A 20,667-nucleotide genomic window follows, 5' to 3' on the forward strand; every position below is an offset into this window, starting at 1 on the left:
CTAAATATTGGGTTGCAATTGGTACGTGAACAATTTGAAATCTGCCTTTTCCTAAACATGCTGTTTTTATATATGGCATTTGTTTTTCAATTCCTGACACCGTGAAAGTAATTAAATATGAAAGAACCTTCATTATGTTGGAAGTGTATAATTACTCTCCTAAATAGCAGCTGTAATATTTCACGTGCATTTTATTCAGCATTGCATTTCATTGCGCAGCTTAATACTCAAGATGGAAGATAAATACTCAGTTGTTAGATGAGTTCACCAACAGCACAGTATCTAAACAGGAAAGATGCTGTACTTTTAGAAATAACCAAACTCTTAAGTATCAAATGAGTCTGGTGACTGGAGCAAGGTTACCTATTTCTTTAATGAAAGAGATGGGAATTTATGTCAAACTTTAATTTAGTTTTCACGTGTATCTTGGTGAGAAACCTATTCCAATTGCAGTCCTAGATATGGCCAAATCATTTGAGGCTGACCTGAGGCATAAGGTTAAAAGTATGACAAAAATAACTAAATCAGTATTTTGGTCTGTGTTCGATGGTTTATTGGCACTCTTGTCAGTCACTGTTCATTTGAGCCAAGCACTGATTCTGTAGTTGCCAAGAGCTTTGCTTTTGAAGATAGTTGTGAATCAAGGGCTTAATGCAAATCAACCCATCAACACCTTTTTCAAAGTTCACTGCCTTACCACTGATTCACAGTAATGACATTTGCAAGATGCATCCCAGCATCTTACCAAGATTCCCTTAATAGAACATTGCAAACCCACAATTTGCAAATTCCTCAGACCTGCATGCCACCTGACTTGGGACTGTATCATTGTTCCTTTGCTGCCATTGGATTGTGATCCTGGGACATTTGTCTCTTCTCCCCCCCCCCCCCCCCCGACACTCTCCCTCCTTGCAAAATGGTGGGCAGTGCTTTGTTGCTGCCTTCAGGAGCAATTGAGAATGGTCAATAAATGACAATGCTTCCTATTACCCTTTGAATGAATTTTTTTTAAAAAATGTTGTTCTCATGATCACACAGCATTGCTGTTTTGATGTGAAGGGCACTGCTTGTCACTGGCCACCTGGGTGTTTTCCTATCTTCCTGGTGGTGGAAATTGAATAATGGTTCGTGCACTTTGTGTGTCTCTCACTGTGTCTCACACCCACACACACACCATGGGTGCTGGGGAAAAAAAAAAGCACTAGCGCAGTTAGGCGGTAGTGTGGGGGTAAGAGAAAAAAAAGAAAAATAAAAAAAATAAAAAAAAAAGAAAAAATGTTGGTTTCAACTTGATTACTTATTTGAATAGCTATCAAGTCCAACTGCTGTGTGTTGACAAGTTGCTCAAAATATTTGTTTTTACAGTGGAAAAGAAACAGCCAACTGGAAAGGAAAACTCTCAGATGCCACCTGCCAGGTGAGAGGGAAAATAAAGAATAATCTAAACGTCTCTTTTTCGTTCTGTGACAAGGTGCTGGTGTTGGACTGGGGTGGACAAAGTTTAAAAATCACAACACCAGGTTATAGTCCAAAAGGTTTATTTGGAAGTCCTCTCTTTTGAAGTGCTGCTCCTTCGTCAGGTAGCTAGTGGGGCAGGATCGTAAGACAGAGAATTTATAACACAAGATCATAGTATCATGCAACTGATAAGATATATTGTACAAACCTAGATTACTGTTATAAATTCTGTACCTTATGATCCTGCCCCACTAGCTACCTGACAAAGAAGCAGCGCTCTGAAAGCTAGTACTTCCAAATAAACCTGTTGGACTATAACCTGGTGTTGTGATTCTTTAATTTTTATGGTCCTCTCCTTCTATGAATTTGATGTCTTATCCTCAACTGTCTTTACTCCTATTCTTTTCCCCCTCCACTCTTTCTTTTCCCTCGTAGCCAGTTCATGTTTCATGTGGGATTTCTTTTTCCTCTGTATGCCTGTGATTTGTCTGTCACCTGACTTTTTCTCTTCGCGCTCTTGCATTCTTTGACTCTGTGTCTCTTTTTTGCCTTAATTTTATCTGAAGGTGTCTCTCATTTTGGTTTGTACTTTTCTCTTTCCTCTCCCCTTTTATTCACTGTCTTTCTCTCTCATTCCTTTATACTTTTGTTGCATTCCCCTGCTTCATTGTTTTTCCCTTGATGTTTTTTTCCCTGTTAACTGATTTGTTTACTTCGTTCCTATCTGCATTTTCATCATCTTGCCCAAAATATTGACGAGAAGTCCAATTGTATTTTTAACAGCATGAGTACTATGTAGAACAGTACAGCACATCAATAGGCCCTTCAGCCCACTATGTCTGTGCTGACCATGATGCCATTCTAAACTAAGCCCATCTGCCTGAACATAGTCAGTATCCGTCTGTTCCCTGTCTGTTCATGTTGCTTCATAATGCTCCTTAAATTGTTACTGCATCTATTTATACTGCCTTGTCTGGCAAGCATTCCTCTGGTTTTAAAAAAGAAACTTGCCTTAAGCATCCCTTTTAAGCTTTCACCTCTCACCTTACACCAATGCCCCTCATATTTGACATTTCCATCCTGGAAAAAAGACTCCCAATATCTACCCTATCTGTGCTCCTCATAATTTTAGATATTTCTTATCAGATCACCTGTCAGCTTCTGACACTCTAGTGACAAAATCGCGTTTGTCCAACCCCTTTTTTTTAACATGGCTAATATATTCCAGTCGAAGCAACAATCCTGGTAAACCTCATATGTACCCTCTCCAAAGTCTTCGCATACTTCCAATGGTGTGACAACCAAAACTGCACACAATACTCTAAATGTTTTTCAGTGTTTATATTCAATGCCCTGACGGATGAAAACAAACATGCTATATGCTGCCTTTACCATCTTATCCAATTGTGTTGCCACTGTCAGGGAACTGTAGATTAACATCCGAAGATCCTTCGGGTATGCCAATGATCCTAAGGGTTCTGCCATTAACTATATACTTTCCTCTTGCATATGTTGTCCCAAAATATGTCATCTTACACTTGTCCAGATTAAACTCCATGTGCCATTTATCTACCCAATATTCCGACTGATTTATACCTTGCTGCATCTTTTGACAATTTTACTCGCTGTCCGCAACTCCCAATGATTTTTGTCATCTGCAGACTTGCAAATCAGTCCACTTAGATTTGCATCCAAATCATTCATTTATCTTACTAACAACAGAGGTCCCATCACTGATCCTTGCAGAATGCAACTGGTCACAGATCTCCAGTCAGAAAAGTGCCCCTCCATAGCTGCCCAGTGTTTTCGGTGGCTAAGCCAATTTTGTATCAAACTTGCCAACTCACCATGGACCCTATGTGAGTTAATCCTCTGGTCCAACCTACCATGAGGAATCTTGTCAAATGCTTTTGTAAAGTTCATGTAGACTTACCCTCATCAATAGTCTTACCCTGCCTTACCCTCATCAATAGTCTTCTCCACTTGTTCAAACATCTCAAATTTATAAGACAAGATGTCCCCTGCAAAAAGCCATGCTGACTATCCCTAAAGAGAATACAAAAATCTCAAATTCCTAGAAATCTCCTCCCAAACCTCCATCAGTGGCATGGGAGCGATCTCATCAAACCCTGGCGACTTATCTACCTTCATGTTTTTCAAGGCATCCAAAACCGCCATCACCTTGACAAATGTCAGCATACCCCTCCCTAATCTTAAGTATTCACCAAGGAGAAGGATGAAGTTATGAGAAGTACTCATTAATGACCTCACCATTTCCCCCCCAGCCACCATGCGTAAGTTCTCTCCTTTTGGCCTTGTGAGGACCTACCCTTTCTCTTGCTATCCTCTTGCTTCTCATATCTATAATGATTGCCTTGGGATTCCCCTTAATTGTACTTGCCAAGGACATTTCATGACTCCTTTTAGCCTTCCTTAGTCCTTGCTTTTATATTCCTCAAGGGCCTTGATTTTTTAACATATGATAGGCACCCAAGGATTGACTGAATGTTATCTGGGAAGTAGAAGTGCTTGAGGCAGAGATGAGAAGTGATAAAGGGAAGAATTTTTTTGGGAGTGGGGTAAAGGCTCCCTCACAGCATCTTCAGTAGAATGGTGTAAAAGGGCAGAAATAATGGAACTTGTCAGAAAGGTATGTTGATAATCAAAGGAAAATCTAGTTGTGTGTGTCTGTGTAGATTGAGAAACTTGATCAGCAGAAGTGACCTAAATAAGGAGAGTTCATTGGATGTTTATGGAATTGATTTACAAACCATTTACTGGGCGGCACGGTGGCAGTGGTTAGCACTGCTGCTTCACAGCGCCAGAGACCTGGGTTCAATTCCCGCCTCAGGCGACTGACTGTGTGGAGTTTGCACATTCTCCCCGTGTCTGCGTGGGTTTCCTCCGGGTGCTCCGGTTTCCTCCCACGGTCCAAAGATGTGCAGGTCAGGTGAATTGGCCATGCTAAATTGTCCGTAGTGTTAGGTAAGGGGTAAATGTAGGGGTCTGGGTGGGTTGCGCTTCGGCGGGTCGGTGTGGACTTGTTGGGCCGAAGGGCCTGTTTCCACACTGTAAAGTAATCTAATCTAATCTAAAATTTTAGGAGAGCAGACGGCACTAGACCTGGTATTTGTGCAATGCGATTAGCCTAATTAATGACCTGCTAGTGAAGCCACTCCTACGTCACAGTGATCAGAATATGATTGAATTTTGCATTAAGTTTGGAGGAGTTAGGTTCAAGATTACAGTTTAAACTTGAATAAGGGCAATGATGAGGGCATGAAAGCAGAACTAACTAAAATAAAATGGGCAAACTGGATTAAGGGATTGGACAGGGGAGATAATGTGGCAGACATAAAAGGGGATACTTCAGAATAGCCAAGATAAGTTCCAACAAGTGATAAACGTCCAAGGAGGTGTTCATTGTGACTTTAAAATATAGTTAAAGTTCTCTCCTGGATCCTATTTAATTGAGTCTGAGGATTTATTGGTACATAAGGAGAAGACAGACTAATGGGTATTTTGTTCTGCTCATCACTGTAGAGGATATAAGTAGCATAGAATCAGCTTTGAATCGAGAAAATGAAAGGATAGCGGAACCAGCATAAGAATCTTCAGGGAAGTGGTACTCAACAAATTGTTGGGAGCTGTATTGACAAATTCCCTGTCCTGATGACCTTCATCCTAGAGTCTTAAATGGCTAGTGAGAGGGATGTTTCCTTGGTTCTAGTTTTCCAAAATCCTTTGATTTGGGTACAGTTCCATTTGATCAGGCAGCAAATGTTTGTTTAAAGGGTGGAGATAGAATTAACATCTGTCAGGGAAAATGTTAAAAAGCTGTTATTAATATTGTTATACCAGGGCACTTAAAAATAAAAGGCAGAATCAGCATGGTTTTGTGAAAGGGAGATGCTGCCAGACCTGTTGGGTTTCTCCTGTATTTTCTGAGCTTGCTAGAGATATGGACAGGTTAAGGGAGTGGGAAACCAGCTAAGAGATGGAGTATAATATGGGTGAGAATGAGGTTATTGAATTTGAACATCTAAATTCACAAGTTTATACATATTATAAATTTTTTTTTTTAATTGTTATGACCACAGAGACTTTGTGCTCTTACAATCTATAGTTGGTATGTAGAAGACCAAGCACTAAAAAGACGAATGGCATGTTGGCTTTAATTGCAGTGGGATTGAAGTGGAGCAATAAAGATTTTTTTTTTAACACTCTTTCCAGGACAATGGTAAGACCAAACCTGGAGTGCTTTGGTACTCATATTTAAGGAATGATGTACTAGATTAGTGCCTGAGATGAGGGGATTGTCCAGTGATGTACTGAGTAAAATATCCTAATTTAAAGAATGAGGTGTTTGCATTGAAAAGAGATGACCATTTCAGACCGAGAAGAAAAACATCTAAACTTCAAGGAAATGTGAATCTTTAGAACCATCCATTATTTTAATATATTTGAAGTTGGGATAGGCATGTATTTGTACACTCGAATATTTGGGAGTGGTCAGCTAAGTAAAATTGAAGCCCTAGGTTAGTCATGATTGCATTGAATATGTTGTTTTTATTTTATAGCTTTGTTCCAGTTCAGGTGAAAACCGAGCCATCTGATGACAACCAACCCAGTAAGTGCCACCACTTCAAATTCTCAATGCCATAGGCTTTTTGTTGGAAAATAAACAAGTTAGTGTGGTATCGGTATCCATTGAAAGTTTCTGCATTGTATTTTTAATGCTAATTTGTGTCCTTATTACTTTCTTCCGAATTTACAAAATATGATCACTTCTCATGCTGTTGTAGAGGTTCAGTGAGTAGCTCTCCTGCTTCTTGAGCAGGATAACCCTGGATTCAAGACCTATTCTAGGGATTACATTGGCTGCAAAAGAGCCCAGGTGTTGGCAAAGACAGCCATGTTGTTATTGCTGATCCACAACCAAGATAAACGAAAAAAGGGGGGGCTGTGGTGAAAGCTGAAAGTGGAGGATAGTGATTACTCCTAGCCTTCGCAATCATCAAAGTAAAAGAATTTGATATTTGACTCCGCTTAGTAGGATTGCAAGTCTGGTTCAGATGCTCATTTTAATTGTTCTTATAAAATTCTCTAATTCCAGGGTTTTCCAGTCCAGTGCATCCTCAATTGTATTCCTTCAATATTTGCATTTTCTTTAATACTGTATTTCTTTAATATTATAATTTTTAAAACACTATTGCAGCCTTTGTTAATACCCTGGTTAAAATATTGGATGCAACTTGCCTTTTATAAATCAGTGCCTACACTGGAGAAATCTCAGTTATGAGCAAGAGGATAAATTTTCCACTGACAAAGATTCAAAAAATCTGAGTTGCTCAAGGTTGAGGTTTATGGTAATATTATGAGTATAAACTAAAGACCCAATATCCATGGAATGAATGGAGAGGATGGACTTTTTTTTTGACGAGTAGCATTTTAGGGCATGGCCTGTCTTAATAGAAACTGGTTTAACCATATGGCATAATAACTTTTAAAAGGAAAGGTGGGGGGGGGGAGGAACAGAGTAAGGCAAGAGTGAGAGACTCTATGGGAAGCTATTTCAAAGAAGCAGTGATTGTCCCTGTTCTGCAGTGAGTTGATAACCATCTATCTCAAGTTACAACCATGGTGAGGTATGCTTAAAATAGGCACTAAACTCATTTAAATATTTAATTGACCAACCATTGAAGTAGTTTAGATTGGTGTACTTTAAATCCTTAAAATTGACTTCTCGGCTACTTAGTGTTGTGAGCTAAATGCATTAATAAATGTAACATTAGCTGATTGTGTATATTTAATATGTTCCATTTCAAATGAGGCAAAAAAGGCTCTATTGAAGAGGTGCTCTGTTATGCTTTTCTATTACACTTTTATATGTCATTTATCAGCCTTGAGTTTACATTGAAAGCTCTGACAATAAGCATTTTTATGAGACCGATACCACAGAACTGTGGGAAGCTAGGGAAGTGATTGCTGGGCTCATTGTTGAGATATTTGTATCATAGTTTGTGCGAAGATTTGTAGCTCGGGTGCTCGTCGTTGTGGTTCTGTTCGCCGAGCTGGAAGTTTTTGTTGCAAACGTTTCGTCCCCTGGCTAGGCGACATCATCAGTGCTTAGGAGCCTCCTGCGATGTGCTTCTTTGATGTTTCCTCCGGTGTTTATAGAGGTCTGTCCCTGCCGCTTCCAGTTGTCAGTTTCAGCTGTCCGCTGTAGTGGTTGGTATATTGGGTCCAGGTCGATGTGTTTGTTGATGGAGTTTGTGGATGAATGCCATGCCTCTAGGAATTCCCTGGCTGTTCTCTGTCTGGCTTGCCCTATGATAGTAATGTTGTCCCAGTCGAATTAATGTTGCTTGTTATCTGCGTGTGTGGCTACTAAGGATAGCTGGTCGTGTCGTTTCATGGCTAGTTGATGTTCATGTATGCGGATTGTTAGCTGTCTTCCTGTTTGTCCTATATAGTGTTTAGTGCAGTCCTTGCATGGTATTTTGTATTTGTATCATCATTAGTCACAGGTGAGGTGCCGGAAGACTGGAAGTTGACTTAGCATGGTGCCGATATTTAAGAAATGTAGTAAGGAAAAGCCAGGGAACTATAGACGAGTAAGCTGGACATTGGTGATGTGCAAGTTGTTGGATGCAATCCTGAGGGATGGGATTTACATTGTTGTGGTTCTGTTCGCTGAGCTGGGAATTTGTGTTGCAGACGTTTCGTCTCCTGTCTAGGTGACATCCTCAGTGCTTGGGAGCCTCCTGTGAAGCGCTTCTGTGATCTTTCCTCCGGCATTTGTAGTGGTTTGAATTTGCCGCTTCCGGTTGTCAGTTCCAGCTGTCCGTTGCAGTGGCCGGTATATTGAGGCCAAGTCGATGTGCTTATTGATTTGAATCTGTGGATGAGTGCCATGCCTCTAGGAGGAATTCCCTGGCTGTTCTCTGTTTGGCTTGTCCTATAATAGTAGTGTACCAGTCGAATTCATGTTGCTTGTCATCTGCGTGTGTGGCTACTAAGGATAGCTGGTCGTGGCGTTTCGTGGCTAGTTGGTGTTCATGGATGTGATCGTTAGCTGTCTTCCTGTTTGTCCTATGTACTGTTTTGTGCAGTCCTTGCATGGGATTTTATGAAATATATGAACAAATCAACAGCACACGTGGGCTCACCCATCTCTGGACTCCTAGCAGAAGCGGTAATGCAAAGATTAGAACAAACAGTCTTACTGCAAATTCAACCCAAACTCTGGGTCAGATATATTGATGACACCATTGTAATCATTAAAAACACAGAAATGGAGAACAAACACAGATCATCAATGCCACACTCGCAGGAATCCGATTCACTAGAGAGGAAGAAAAGGACACCAACTCCCATTACTAGACGTGATGGTACAGAGAACACCTAACGGAGAATTCACCACAAAGGTATACAGGAAAACCACACACACACAGACCAAGTCCTGAACTATGAAAGCAACCACCCCAACACACACAAACGAAGTTGCATCAAGACACTTCAAAAGGGCCACAACACACTGCAGCACACCAGAACTGCAAAAAGAGGGAGGAGAACAACATACAATGTATTCACCAAAAACGGATACCCCCGCAATTTCATCAACAGATGCCTAAGGGAAAGACAACGGAACGAGGACATGCCACAACCCAAAGGTCTAGCCACACTACCGTACATCAAGAGCATTTCCGAACTGACAGCCAGACTACTGCGACCACTAGGACTCATAACAGCACACAAACCAACAGCCACTCTCGGACAACACCAGGACAAAGGACCTGATACCCACCATGAGCAAAACCAATGTAGTGTACAAAATCCCATGCAAGGACTGCACAAAACACTACATAGGACAAACAGGAAGACAGCTAACGATCCGCATCCATGAACACTAGCCACGAAACGACACGACCAACTATCCTTAGTAGCCAGGCACACAGATGACAAGCAACATGAATTCGACTGGGACAACACTATTATTATAGGACAAGCCAAACAGAGAACAGCCAGGGAATTCCTAGAGGCATGGCACTCATCCACAGATTCAATCAATAAGCACATCGACCTGGCCCCAATATACCGGCCACTGCAACGGACAGCTGGAACTGACAACCGGAAGCGGCAGATTCAAACCACTACAAATGCCGGAGGAAAGATCACAGAAGTGCTTCACAGAAGGCTCCCAAGCACTGAGGATGTCACCTAGACAGGGGACGAAACGTCTGCAACACAAATTCCCAGCTCGGCGAACAGAACCACAACAACGAGCACCCGAGCTACAAATCTTCTCTCAGACTTTGAATAGGATTTACATGTAATTGGGTAGGCAGTGACTGTTTGGGAATAGTCCACATGGCTTTGTGATTGAGAAATCATGTCTCACTAACTATTCAGTTTTTCAAAGAAGTAACGATGAGGATTGATGAGGGCAGAGCAGTAAATGTGGTCTATGTGGACTTCAGTAAGGCGTTTGACAAGCTTCTGTTATGGTAGACTGGTTAGCAAGGTTAGATCTTGTGGGATACCGGAAGAACTAGCCATTTGGATACAGAAACTGGCTTGAAGGTAGAAGACAGTGAGATGGTGGAGTGTTGTTTTTCAGACTGGAGGCCTGTGACCAGTGGTGTGCCACAAGGATCGGTGCTGGGTCCGCTCCTTTTTAGCATTTATATAAATGATTTGAGCTATAGGGGAGAGACTGAATAGGCTGGCACTGTTTTCCCTGGGGTGTCTGAGGCTGAGGGGTGGTTTTACACAGGTTTATAAAATCATGAGGGGTATGGATAGGGTAAATACCCAAGGTCTCTTCCCTGAGTTGGGGGAGTCCAGAACAAAAGGCATAAGTTTAGGGTGAGGGGGGAAAGATTTAAAAGGGACCTAAGGAACAACTTGTTCATGCAAAAGGTTGTGCATGTATTGAATGAGCTGCCAGAGGAAGTGGTGGTGACTGGTACAGTTGCAACATTTAAAAGGCACCTGGATGGATATCTGAATAGGAAGGGCTTCAAGGGAAACTGAGAAAGTGAGGACTGCAGATGCTGGAGATCAGCTGAAAAGTGTGCTGGAATAGTACAGCAGGTCAGACAGCATGTGAGGAGCAGGAGAGTTGACGTTTCGAGCATGAGCTCTTCATCAGGAATGCTGATGAAGAGCCCATGCTCGAAACGTCGACTCTCCTCCTCAAATGCTGCCTGATCTGTGCTTTTCCAGCAAAACACTTCGTGACTTTGAGGGATACGGGCCAAGTGCTGGCAAATGGACCTAGATTAATTTAAGATATCTGGTCAGCTTGGACGAGTTGGACTGAAGGGTCTGTTTCCATGCTGTACATCTCAATGACTCCTGTAAAGTACAGGTAATTCTATAATGCAAGACTTGCATTCCTGTGCAACAATGTGTTATAAAAATTGCACAGTAGAAATAATGGAGTCTATGGGAAAAACAAAGTTTTACTCTTTCACCCTTAACCATCATTAAAAATTGAAACAAAAATAGTAGTTAACCGAATAAAAATGATAGCACAACCCAAATTTTAAAATCCTATTTCAATGACCTACAACAGTAAATTTAACACTTTTTTTAAGGAGTTTGAGTCTGCTGAATTACTGTACAGAGCTGAGGGTCATCGTCACCATTAGTTTCAAAACAACAGGACCTAAAATTAGTACAGCACTGTATCTTTCACAATACTTTTCAGAAAACATGCAAGTCGACTGACCCACGTGATGATGACAGCCCATGCCGGGGATGGAAATATGCAATAAACAATAATACTTCGATTTATTTTTAAAAAAAAAGTTAGCAATTCACAAACTGCATTACAGTCAAATTGCATTTACGAATCGCACATTATAGGAGAACTGTCTGTGGTTAGTAAATGGTCCCAGGATTGCTGCTTTTCGTTGTTGTTCTCCGTGTAAAATTGAGCGTCAGTTGACTTGTTAGTGCGAGAAATGTTACACTCGGCTGTGGCTAAGTAGTATATTGGCATTCATGATAACAACCATATGTGAATAATGGACACTTGGATGAGTGAAGAAGAGTTCCTGGTGACTGCATTAGAGATGCTGTCCCTGCTGAAGGGGTGGAATGAGAGAGAAACTAATTCCTTTTTTCCTGGAATTTTTTTTATAAAATTGGATTTGTTATATAAAATTTTCCTATCTCCAATTATTTAAGGCACATCCGTTGAGCCAGTTGCAATCAAAGCAGAGCCAGAAGATCCAGATTATTATCGATACAGTGTTCAAGGTAATATGGAGATCTAGTTTACAATGCTCTCTTTTGGCATATGTAACTAACTATATGCTTCGTCTGATTTTTGTGAAATCATTTTGTTTATCTGTGCCTACCTGGTATTAAAAGTATTGGATTCTTGATGTTTTTGCATGCCACGTAATAAAGCATTGTTTCAATTGATCTGAATTGGTTTATTGCAACACCCGACTGATTCTATCAACTGAACACCTTTTTGAATGTACAACACTGTCAGGCAAGAAGGTGCTCATGAACTGAGCAGAGCAAGTATGCAGAAAAGAAGCATAGGTAAAGAAAGTGTGAAAATGAAAAAAGGCAGACCAAGTTATCTTAACTGAGTACAGTATAATAGAAGTGAAATGAGACTAACATCGGGATGGGTAGCAGATGGAAGAATAGATAATTACAGGTGGTGAGGCAGTGCCTTGGAGAGTACAGAATTACAGTGGAAATGGTAAAATATATGAAGTGAGAATAGCAGCTAATATTTAAAAAAAAAAACAAGTTCTCTAGGCATATAAATATTAAAATGTGTGTAAAAGGAGGAGTGGGAATAAATTGGAGATTTGTGCTTGGAGACATTGGCATGGCTGAGATATTAATTGAATACTTTGCATTCATCTTTACAATGGAAGAAACTGTACAGACCATAGTGTAACTGGAGAAAATGTAAACACTTGAAGGCTTTAAAGTTGTTAGTGATATCAGAGACTGTACCTAAAGTTGATTTTTTTAAAAAAACACAGGAATGAATGAATTGCATCCAAGTGTACAAGTGTATAGAGGGAGGAAAAAACATTTATAAACAGTTTATGAAGGGTTAGTGTTAGAAGCTTTATTCCTTTTTTAAATTTAATTCATGGGATGAGGACATTGCTGGTTAATTCAGCATTTATTGCCTATCCCTAATTTTTCAGAGGGCAATCACATTGCTGTGGGTCTGCAGTCACGTAGCCCAGACCAGGCAGTTTCCTTCCCTAAAGGATATTAGTGGACCTGATGGGTTTTTATGACAATCAATAATGGATTCATAGTCCTCATTAGATCTGAATTCCACCATCTGATGTGGCAGGATTCGAACCTGGGTCCTAGAATGTTATCTGGGTCTCTGGATTAATAGTCCAGTGATAATACCACTAGGCCTCTCCTCTCCTCCTCTTCTCTTGATTTATAAATTAGTGATCCATACTCTGATGTACAATCCACAATTTCAAAATATGCAGGTGAAACAAAGTTTGAATTATGAACTGAAGGATAGTGCAGAACTTCAAAAGGATGTTGTGAATTTGGTGGATTGGTTGGATTGATGTCAGATGGAATATAATGCAGGGAAGTGTGAACTGATTAATTTTGGTATGAAGGCTGGGTGGAGAAGGGAACTCCTAAGAGCGTTTGGGATGCCTAGTTGAGTGTCTTGGACACAGTAGCCTGGTATTTGGGAGGAGGGGTGGAACTTATTTTTGATTTTTCTTTTCTTGTGTGTTGGGGAGATATTTCCCAGACTGGTGCACATATTATCCTCGAGTTGGTTCTGTTTGTCGTTCCAGAAAATTGAGAGAGTTGAGGGAAATAAATGCTTAATTGTCAGTCCATCGTCAGTATGGAATAAGGTTAATTCACTGTTTCGTATCTCTTTTCACATTTATACAAATTTATAAATGCATGCTGTAAACATTTGTTTTTCAAACAATTGCATGTTTTTATAACCAGGACCTAGTGCAACTACTTCAGAAGCTAGTGATACTGAGGCAGCTCCCCAGTCAAAGTCTTACCAAGGTAATTATTTTTCTGAATTATATTGACATGTATTCTACGAAGACCATTTGTGATTTTGAAAATGAAAAATGCATAATCCACCAATGAGCTGATTTGATTATATTTGTGGTATTTTGTGCTCGTGCACAAAATTGAGAGATTGCTTTTCCCCCAATTAAGTATTTTACTGTGCTTTCTGTCTGTTAGTATGTTAGCTGACGAGGAGTTGATGGGAATTGCTATTTTATTTGCAATTTGGATAACGTTTAATGTGATCTCCATCTCTAGCTTGATACGGAATGAGAACTTTTCTTTCATCAGCAGAATGTTTTGTTTCTACATTTGACATTTATTTAAGCATTTCATGCTGCTTTAAGTGCATCGCTTCAGTGTGTTTGACAAAACATTATTCCTATTCTTGTTTGTTTATGTTGATCCTCAATGTCTTGGTTATAGAGTTCTCAACCTTATCCTGAAGTCTGCAACCTCTATAGCCCCAGTCACCCCTTCAATCTCATTTGAATGGTTAATCTGTATGACTCTAGCCCTCTTACACATCTCACCTCTTGCCAACTCTGGACATAACGTTTGCTAACTTCGATCCCTCAGTCTTGAATTTTATATCTCATTCCCTCTTGTCCTTAATCTCCTTCCTCATGACTTCTTTAAAATCATCTCTTCAACTTAATTTTTGGTCACCCATTGTAACATCTCCTCTGTTGATATAGCATTCATTTTGTCGTCATCTTCAGCTCCATAATGCCCCTTTCCTGTAGTTTCGCATGTTAAATATTTTTATATAAATGTAAGTTCAACTGGATGTTAAATTGCTTCAAAGTTGTTGTTGAAGAATGGACTAGTGTAGGTGTAGTAGGTTAAGTGAATGCATCCTTTGCCTTTAATGTGTGATTTATACAAAATCTCTAATTTCGAAGCAACAGAAAATCTAACTGGCTCTGAGCATGCTGGGCTGTGTTCACCCTCGTGGATCAGGATATGATGTGAAGGCTTCAAGGACTTTACTGTTGGTGGCCCAGATGAGCAAAATGATGAAATACTTGGATGGAATGAATGGCAATAATGATTGGTTGGTTGATTGATTGATTCTTGTAGACTGTCGAGTTTAGTTGAGGTTTGGAATGGATTGACTGAGCAGTGCATCAGAAATTTTCACCCTTGAAGTCTCTATTCCAATAACTTGAATTGTAAGAAGGGTGAACTGTACCTGGTTTACAGATGCAGAAATAATATCTACTGATTATATGAAACTGTTGAAATTGGTGGATAAGAATGAAAACTAACTTTCATGGACAAGTTGATTCACAAGCAAGACATTGGCAATAAAATCTGCATTTTATTGGAACCTTAAATGATGACATTGTGCAGTAATGTTTACTTATATGAGAAACTTGCCACTGTTGAAGTATTTTGTAATGTGTAGAACTATTTGTCTATTGTGTACTGTTTTAAAGTGTTATGTTCACAATTTCAAGTCAACTGGCAGGGTAGGAATTGAAGTGTGGTAATGAAAGAAAAATGTGCATTTTTATAGTACTTTCCATGACCACAGTGTACCACATTGCTTTATATTGTGCTCTACTTGTAATCTGTAGCCGCTGTTGTCTGTCAATAAACATGACAGCAAGCTCCCACAGACCAGCTTTGTGACAATGAGTAGATCATCTTGTGATAAATATTGGCCAAGATCTTGGAGAGGAGATCCTGCTCTTCATCAAAAATGTTTTAGGGTCTACTATGTTAAACTGGCAAAGCAAGAGGGAGTCTCGGCCATCTCATCAAAAGTTGCAGTCTGACTCTGAAGCACAAACGCAAGTACGACACTAAAGAGTTAGCCTAATCTTCTGTATAAATGTCTGAATGGACTTGATCGTGGGATCTCTGACTCTTGAGGCAAGAATGTTGTGGAGGTGGGTAATTGAATATACTGTGTGGCAGGGGAATCTATGTAGATGAGAATGTGGAATATGAAAAGCAAACTAATTGGCTGTAATGCTATTGAATGGCAAAGCAGGCTCAAGAAGCCAAGTGGTTATTGAATGCTTTTATTTCATATGTTCGTAAGGCTGCTACCATTTGAACTGCAGCTCCCACTTGCAGCAGAGGAGCTAACTGCAAGACTTTGAGATCCTGTCATCCTCATAGGTGTAGAGGAAACCATGTGCAGTGCTTGTCATCTGGCAATTTTTAGAAATTAAGGTTGATTCCATTTTAGAGGAGGGCCAGTTTCCATCAGTTAGTCTGTTATTTGTCTATTTCATTGTTTATTAATCTGCAGCTTTCCTGTGGATACCATGTTGCTGCTCTACTTAACTGGATATTTAGTTTGGCTTTGCCCAAACAAGTTGAATATTACAGAGACTGATGTGTATCTGTTTTCTGTTTGTTCTTTCCCCCCAGTTTTGTCCTTCTGATTGCAATTCAAAACCATGTAGTTGACTTGTAATCTTTTAAGTGACTGACCAGAAACTGTACAAATTCACATTGTTTTAAGTCACAGCCTTGACACTTTTTGTTGTTGTTGTGGTTCTGTTCGCCGAGCTGGGAATTTGTGTTGCAGACATTTCGTCCCCTGTCTAGGTGATATCCTCAGTGCTTGGGAGCCTCCTGTGAAGCGCTTCTGTGATCTTTTCCTCTGGCATTGTAGTAGTTTGAATCCGTCGCTTCCGGTTGTCAATTCCAGCTGTCCGTTGCAGTGGCTGGTATACTGGGTCCAGATCGATGTGCTTATTGATTGAATCTGTGGACGAGATTCACAGATTCAATCAATAAGCACATCGATCTGGACCCAGTATTCCGGCCACTGCAACGGACAGCTGGAATTGACAACCGGAAGCGACGGATTCAAGCCACTACAAATGCCGGAGGAAAGATCACAGAAGCGCTTCACAGGAGGCTCCTAAGCACTGAGGATGTCACCTAGACAGGGGACGAAATGTCTGCAACACAAATTCCCAGCTCGGCAAACAGAACCACAACAACAAGCACCCGAGCTACAAATCTTCTCACAAACTTTGAACTTATTTTTTGTATTTTCTGTTTGATCTCATTAGTGTTGCCATGCTCCTAATTTTTTTAAGTAGCATTTTATTGTCTCAATGCTTACTCCCACTGGGTGGTGCTGTAGTTTCTATAGTAGAATTTGTACTGTTCACTAAACTCTGCTTTGTTTCAACAATAATTGCAAAGAAAACAATCACAAACCGTACTTGACTTGCTGCTAAGGGAAGTGGGAGTGGAGATCGTGGGTTGTAGCAAGTAATATCAAGAAGCAAAAGCTTTAGTTTCTCTTTTCCTTTTTATATATTAACAGGCTGAGGAAATAATGGGGTATCAGGAAATGGTAGATATGCTGAATAATCACACTATCAGTTTTCACAGCAAAGACATTTAGCATTTCAAAAATACTAAAACAAAATTGAGGGATAAAAGGAGGAAAGAAAATAAATACAGTAACTGTCATTGTGGAAAATGTGCTAGGGAAAACAATGGAGTTAAAGACTAATAAGTCCCCTGAAACTGATAGATGTGTCCTCAGAACCATGCAGCTATAGAGATAGTGGAGACTATCCATCGAGTAATCCTTTAGATTTTTGGAAAAATTGCAATAGTTGGAAAACTGCTAATATTAAAAGGAATGGAGAAAAATTACTAACTGTAGGCCAGTTAGCTTGTTTGTTATTGGGAAATTGTTAATGTCTGTTCTAAAGGATCTAATAACAAAGCACTTAGAAATACATAATAGGATCAAGCAGAGTCAGCATGGCATCATGAAGGGCAAATCGTGCCTGGTCAGTGTGCTTAAGTTCTTTTGAGGAGGCACAGCAGGATATATAAAAGGGTAACAGTGGGTGCAATTTATTTGGGTTTTCCGAAGATACTTAAGATACCACATCTTAAGCTACTTAAGAGCCTGTGGTTTTAGATTAGCATGGATAGAAGATGGGCCAACTAATATATGATGGAGAATTGGGATAAGTAGGGCAATTTCAGGATGCAACCTGTAACTAGTGTGCCACAGACCAGTGCTGCGATCGTAGTTATCTTCAATATATTTTAATGACTGGGATCAGGAAAGTGAATGTACAATATCCATCTTTGCGGATGGGAAAGACAAATGCTAAGGCTAATGCAGAGTGCCTTCACAGGAATAAATGCCTTAAATAAGTGGGCAGAAACTTGGCAAATGGAATGTAATGTGGAAAAATGTATGGTACTCTTGGCAGAGTACAATAAGAAGCTGAACATTACTTAAATGGAGAAGGATTGCAGAAAGCTACAGCACTGAAGGATTTAGGATGACTTGTGCACAAATCACAAAAAGCTAGCAGATAAGTTCAGCAGGTAATAAGGAATGGAATTGGAATTTTGGCCTTTATTTGAAAGGGAATGAAGTATAAAAATAAGCATGTTTTGTTAAAACGAAGCAAGTCACTAGTCGGGCCTCAGCTGGAGTACTGTGAATACTGACATTGGAGACAGTTCAGAGAAGTTTGGGATACAGAGGGACTGTCTTAAGAGGAGAAGTTAAATACTTTGGGTGAGTGTTCATTGCCGTAAAGAAGAATGAGAAGTGATCTTATTGAAACATAAAAAATCTCTAGGGACTTGACAGTGCAGATGTGAAACAGTTCTTTTCCATTGTGAGTGTGTCTCAGACCAAAAGGCTTAATCTCTGAATAAGATATTGAATGTTTTAATCTGTTGAGGAATTTCTGCTGAGGGTGGTGAATTAATGCATTTCTTTACCAGAGGACTGTAAAAGGGGAGTTTTGAGTATATTCCAGGCTGAGTACAAATACTTTTAATCAGTAAATTGAGGGTTATGGAGAAAAGGGCAAGAAAGTAGAGTTGAGGCCTGTCAGACTTGATGGACTATGATTTTCTGCTCTTACTACCGAAAGCTGTGCAATAATCTGAGTGGGTGGCACTGCTCCCTCACAGCGCTAGCGAACTGGGTTCGATTCCAGCCTTGACGGACTGACGGACGTTTGCATGTTCTCCCAGTGTCGCAGTGGGTTTCTTTTGACACTCCAAAGGTTGGGTGGATTAGCCATGGGAAATGCAGAGTTACATGAATGGGAGGGGAATGGGGCAGGATTTCTGGGTGAGATGCACTTAGAGGGTCAGTGTAAACTTGCTGGGCCAAATGGCCTGCTTCCACGGTGGGATTGTATTGATTCTGTGACACTCTTTCAAATAAGAACATAAGGATGTCACTGGGGACTACTGGCTACTCAGTTTAACGTTGTTTCTAAAATCTTAGCTGTCACTAATGATTGGGAAAGAAAAAGAGGCACTTGAGATATCTCTCTTTGCGTTTGACTAATTCAATGGAATTTGTTGAAGTAGCAGAAATGGTTGAACAGCATACAATGGTATTTGTATGGATTTACAGTATTTATAAACGGCAGTTTAACAATTTATCCTCGAGAGGCTGGTTATGTTAGCTTAGATTTAAAAAAAAATTAAGTTATGGCACATTATTTATCTCCGAGCAAGACCTGCAAATTATCTTTTGGGTTGCTGCTGACCCATTCAGCTTATTAGGAACATTGGATGAGAGGCATCAGTGCTCTGTTCTTTTCTTACACTATGTAAATGATTCGTGCTTGAAAAGTGCTTCATTGGCTGAAAAAATGCTGAGGTGTCTGGTGGTCATGAAAGGTGCAATTTTATATGCAAGTCCTTCTTTCATACTTCAAGGTTTGCAAATTGAAACCCATGAAAGCAGTAAACTGAGGAACGTGGGAATGAATCAGGATATAAAATGTGAAATGGGCAATCGCATGGCAAATGCTTTATGTTGTCAAATGTTTTACACAGCCCATCAATGCAGGATATGTGAATTAATTGCTTTTAAGAGTGAACATTGTGAACTGACTATGTTGCCTAGTATGGTGACAATGTCTGATAACTAGCTTTCCAGCTCAGCGAGCAAACTTACATCCAGAGGTTTTGCTGTTTAGTAATTCACAACTTTTCAGTTATCAGGATGAATATGAAGCTGTATCTATGTGCAAATTTTTGTGCTCTGATATTACAATTCTACAGGGATTGTTGCAAGAAATAGTGCTATATAAACATTTGCCTTTCATCCCTCCCAAAATTTCTGGTTGCTTGAAATTCTGCCATCTGAAAGGAAGGAAGAAATGACCCCTTCATAGTTGTGGTGCTTCATTGACTTAAATGTTGACTGAAAGGAAATTGATCTTTTTCTGTTCAGTTGGGACATAATGAATGATAGCTTCCATCTAAAACACCCATTTCAATTGCATCCTATATTATGGCATGCAAAGTGATGTTGTACGGTAATTTCAAGTTTCATGTGCCAACAGAAAGTGGGCCCCAGAAAGATGCTGATGTATCAAGTGATGAGACTGAGGAGGAATTTACAGCTGATGGTAAGAATTGGAGTAATTCTGTTTTCCTGTTCTGATAAACCCCCTTAAAATACTATCTTTTGTGTTCACATCAGAGCTGAAACATGATGTTAGTCTTCAAGTTACTGAAGTGTAACTGTTGATTAAAATTGTTCTATGTTGATTGGAGTTTTAAAGAAAAAAAATAGCTGTGAATTGCAAGTCCAAGTTAGAAAGATTTGGGAAACTTGCATTTTTAAAAAATTAGCACCCATCCCCTCTCAATCCCCAATTGCCGACTGTCTTGATTCTGAGGATTCGGGTGTCTTTGACCAGCTCTTATTGCTGATCTTTGCTTGTCCTTGAGTTGGTGGAGGTGAGCTACTTTTGTGAACTATTGCATTCTGGTGTAGCTACACCCAACTCCCAAGAATTTGACCCAGTAACAGTGAAGGACCAGTGGTGTAGCTGCAAGTCAGGATGGTGTTTGGCTTGGAGGGAAACTTGCTGGTGATGCTCCCATTGATCTTTGTCCAAGTTGCAGATTTGGAAAGTGCTGTTGAAGGAACCTTTGTGAGATGTTGCATTGCATCTTGTAAATGCTGCTAATGTGTACTGCTGATGGAGGAGTGAATGTTAAAAGTGTTAAATGTGGTGTTAATTAAGTGAGTTGCTTCTTCTGGATATTGTGTAGCTTCTAGTTGTTTGAATTTAACTATCCAGGGATGTATAGTGTATAAACTATCAACTTCCTTGACTTCTACTTTGTAGGTGGCTGACAGGCTTTGCAAAGTCA

The 20,667-nt window shown here is 40.0% G+C and overlaps 1 protein-coding gene across 9 annotated transcripts in view; it reads left to right on the forward strand.

The window, feature by feature from the left end:
- The window catches only part of LOC122564229 (general transcription factor II-I-like), a 149,633-nt gene that overhangs the window by 43,893 nt on the left and 85,073 nt on the right, over positions 1-20,667 (forward strand). For 8 of the 9 annotated variants that reach the window (XM_087977512.1, XM_087977515.1, XM_087977510.1 and 5 more), the window contains exons 7-11: positions 1,366-1,417; positions 6,039-6,088; positions 11,659-11,730; positions 13,447-13,512; positions 19,848-19,913. In XM_087977512.1, the coding sequence (XP_087833638.1) occupies positions 1,366-1,417; positions 6,039-6,088; positions 11,659-11,730; positions 13,447-13,512; positions 19,848-19,913 (306 nt within the window). The remainder of the gene's footprint in view (positions 1-1,365; positions 1,418-6,038; positions 6,089-11,658; positions 11,731-13,446; positions 13,513-19,847; positions 19,914-20,667) is intronic. The other variant, XM_087977517.1, reaches the window with a different exon arrangement.

Source organism: Chiloscyllium plagiosum, unplaced genomic scaffold, assembly GCF_037043375.1.
Source record: "Chiloscyllium plagiosum isolate Xiang-an unplaced genomic scaffold, Cpla_swu_hap1 HiC_scaffold_31, whole genome shotgun sequence".
Taxonomy (NCBI): domain Eukaryota; kingdom Metazoa; phylum Chordata; class Chondrichthyes; order Orectolobiformes; family Hemiscylliidae; genus Chiloscyllium; species Chiloscyllium plagiosum.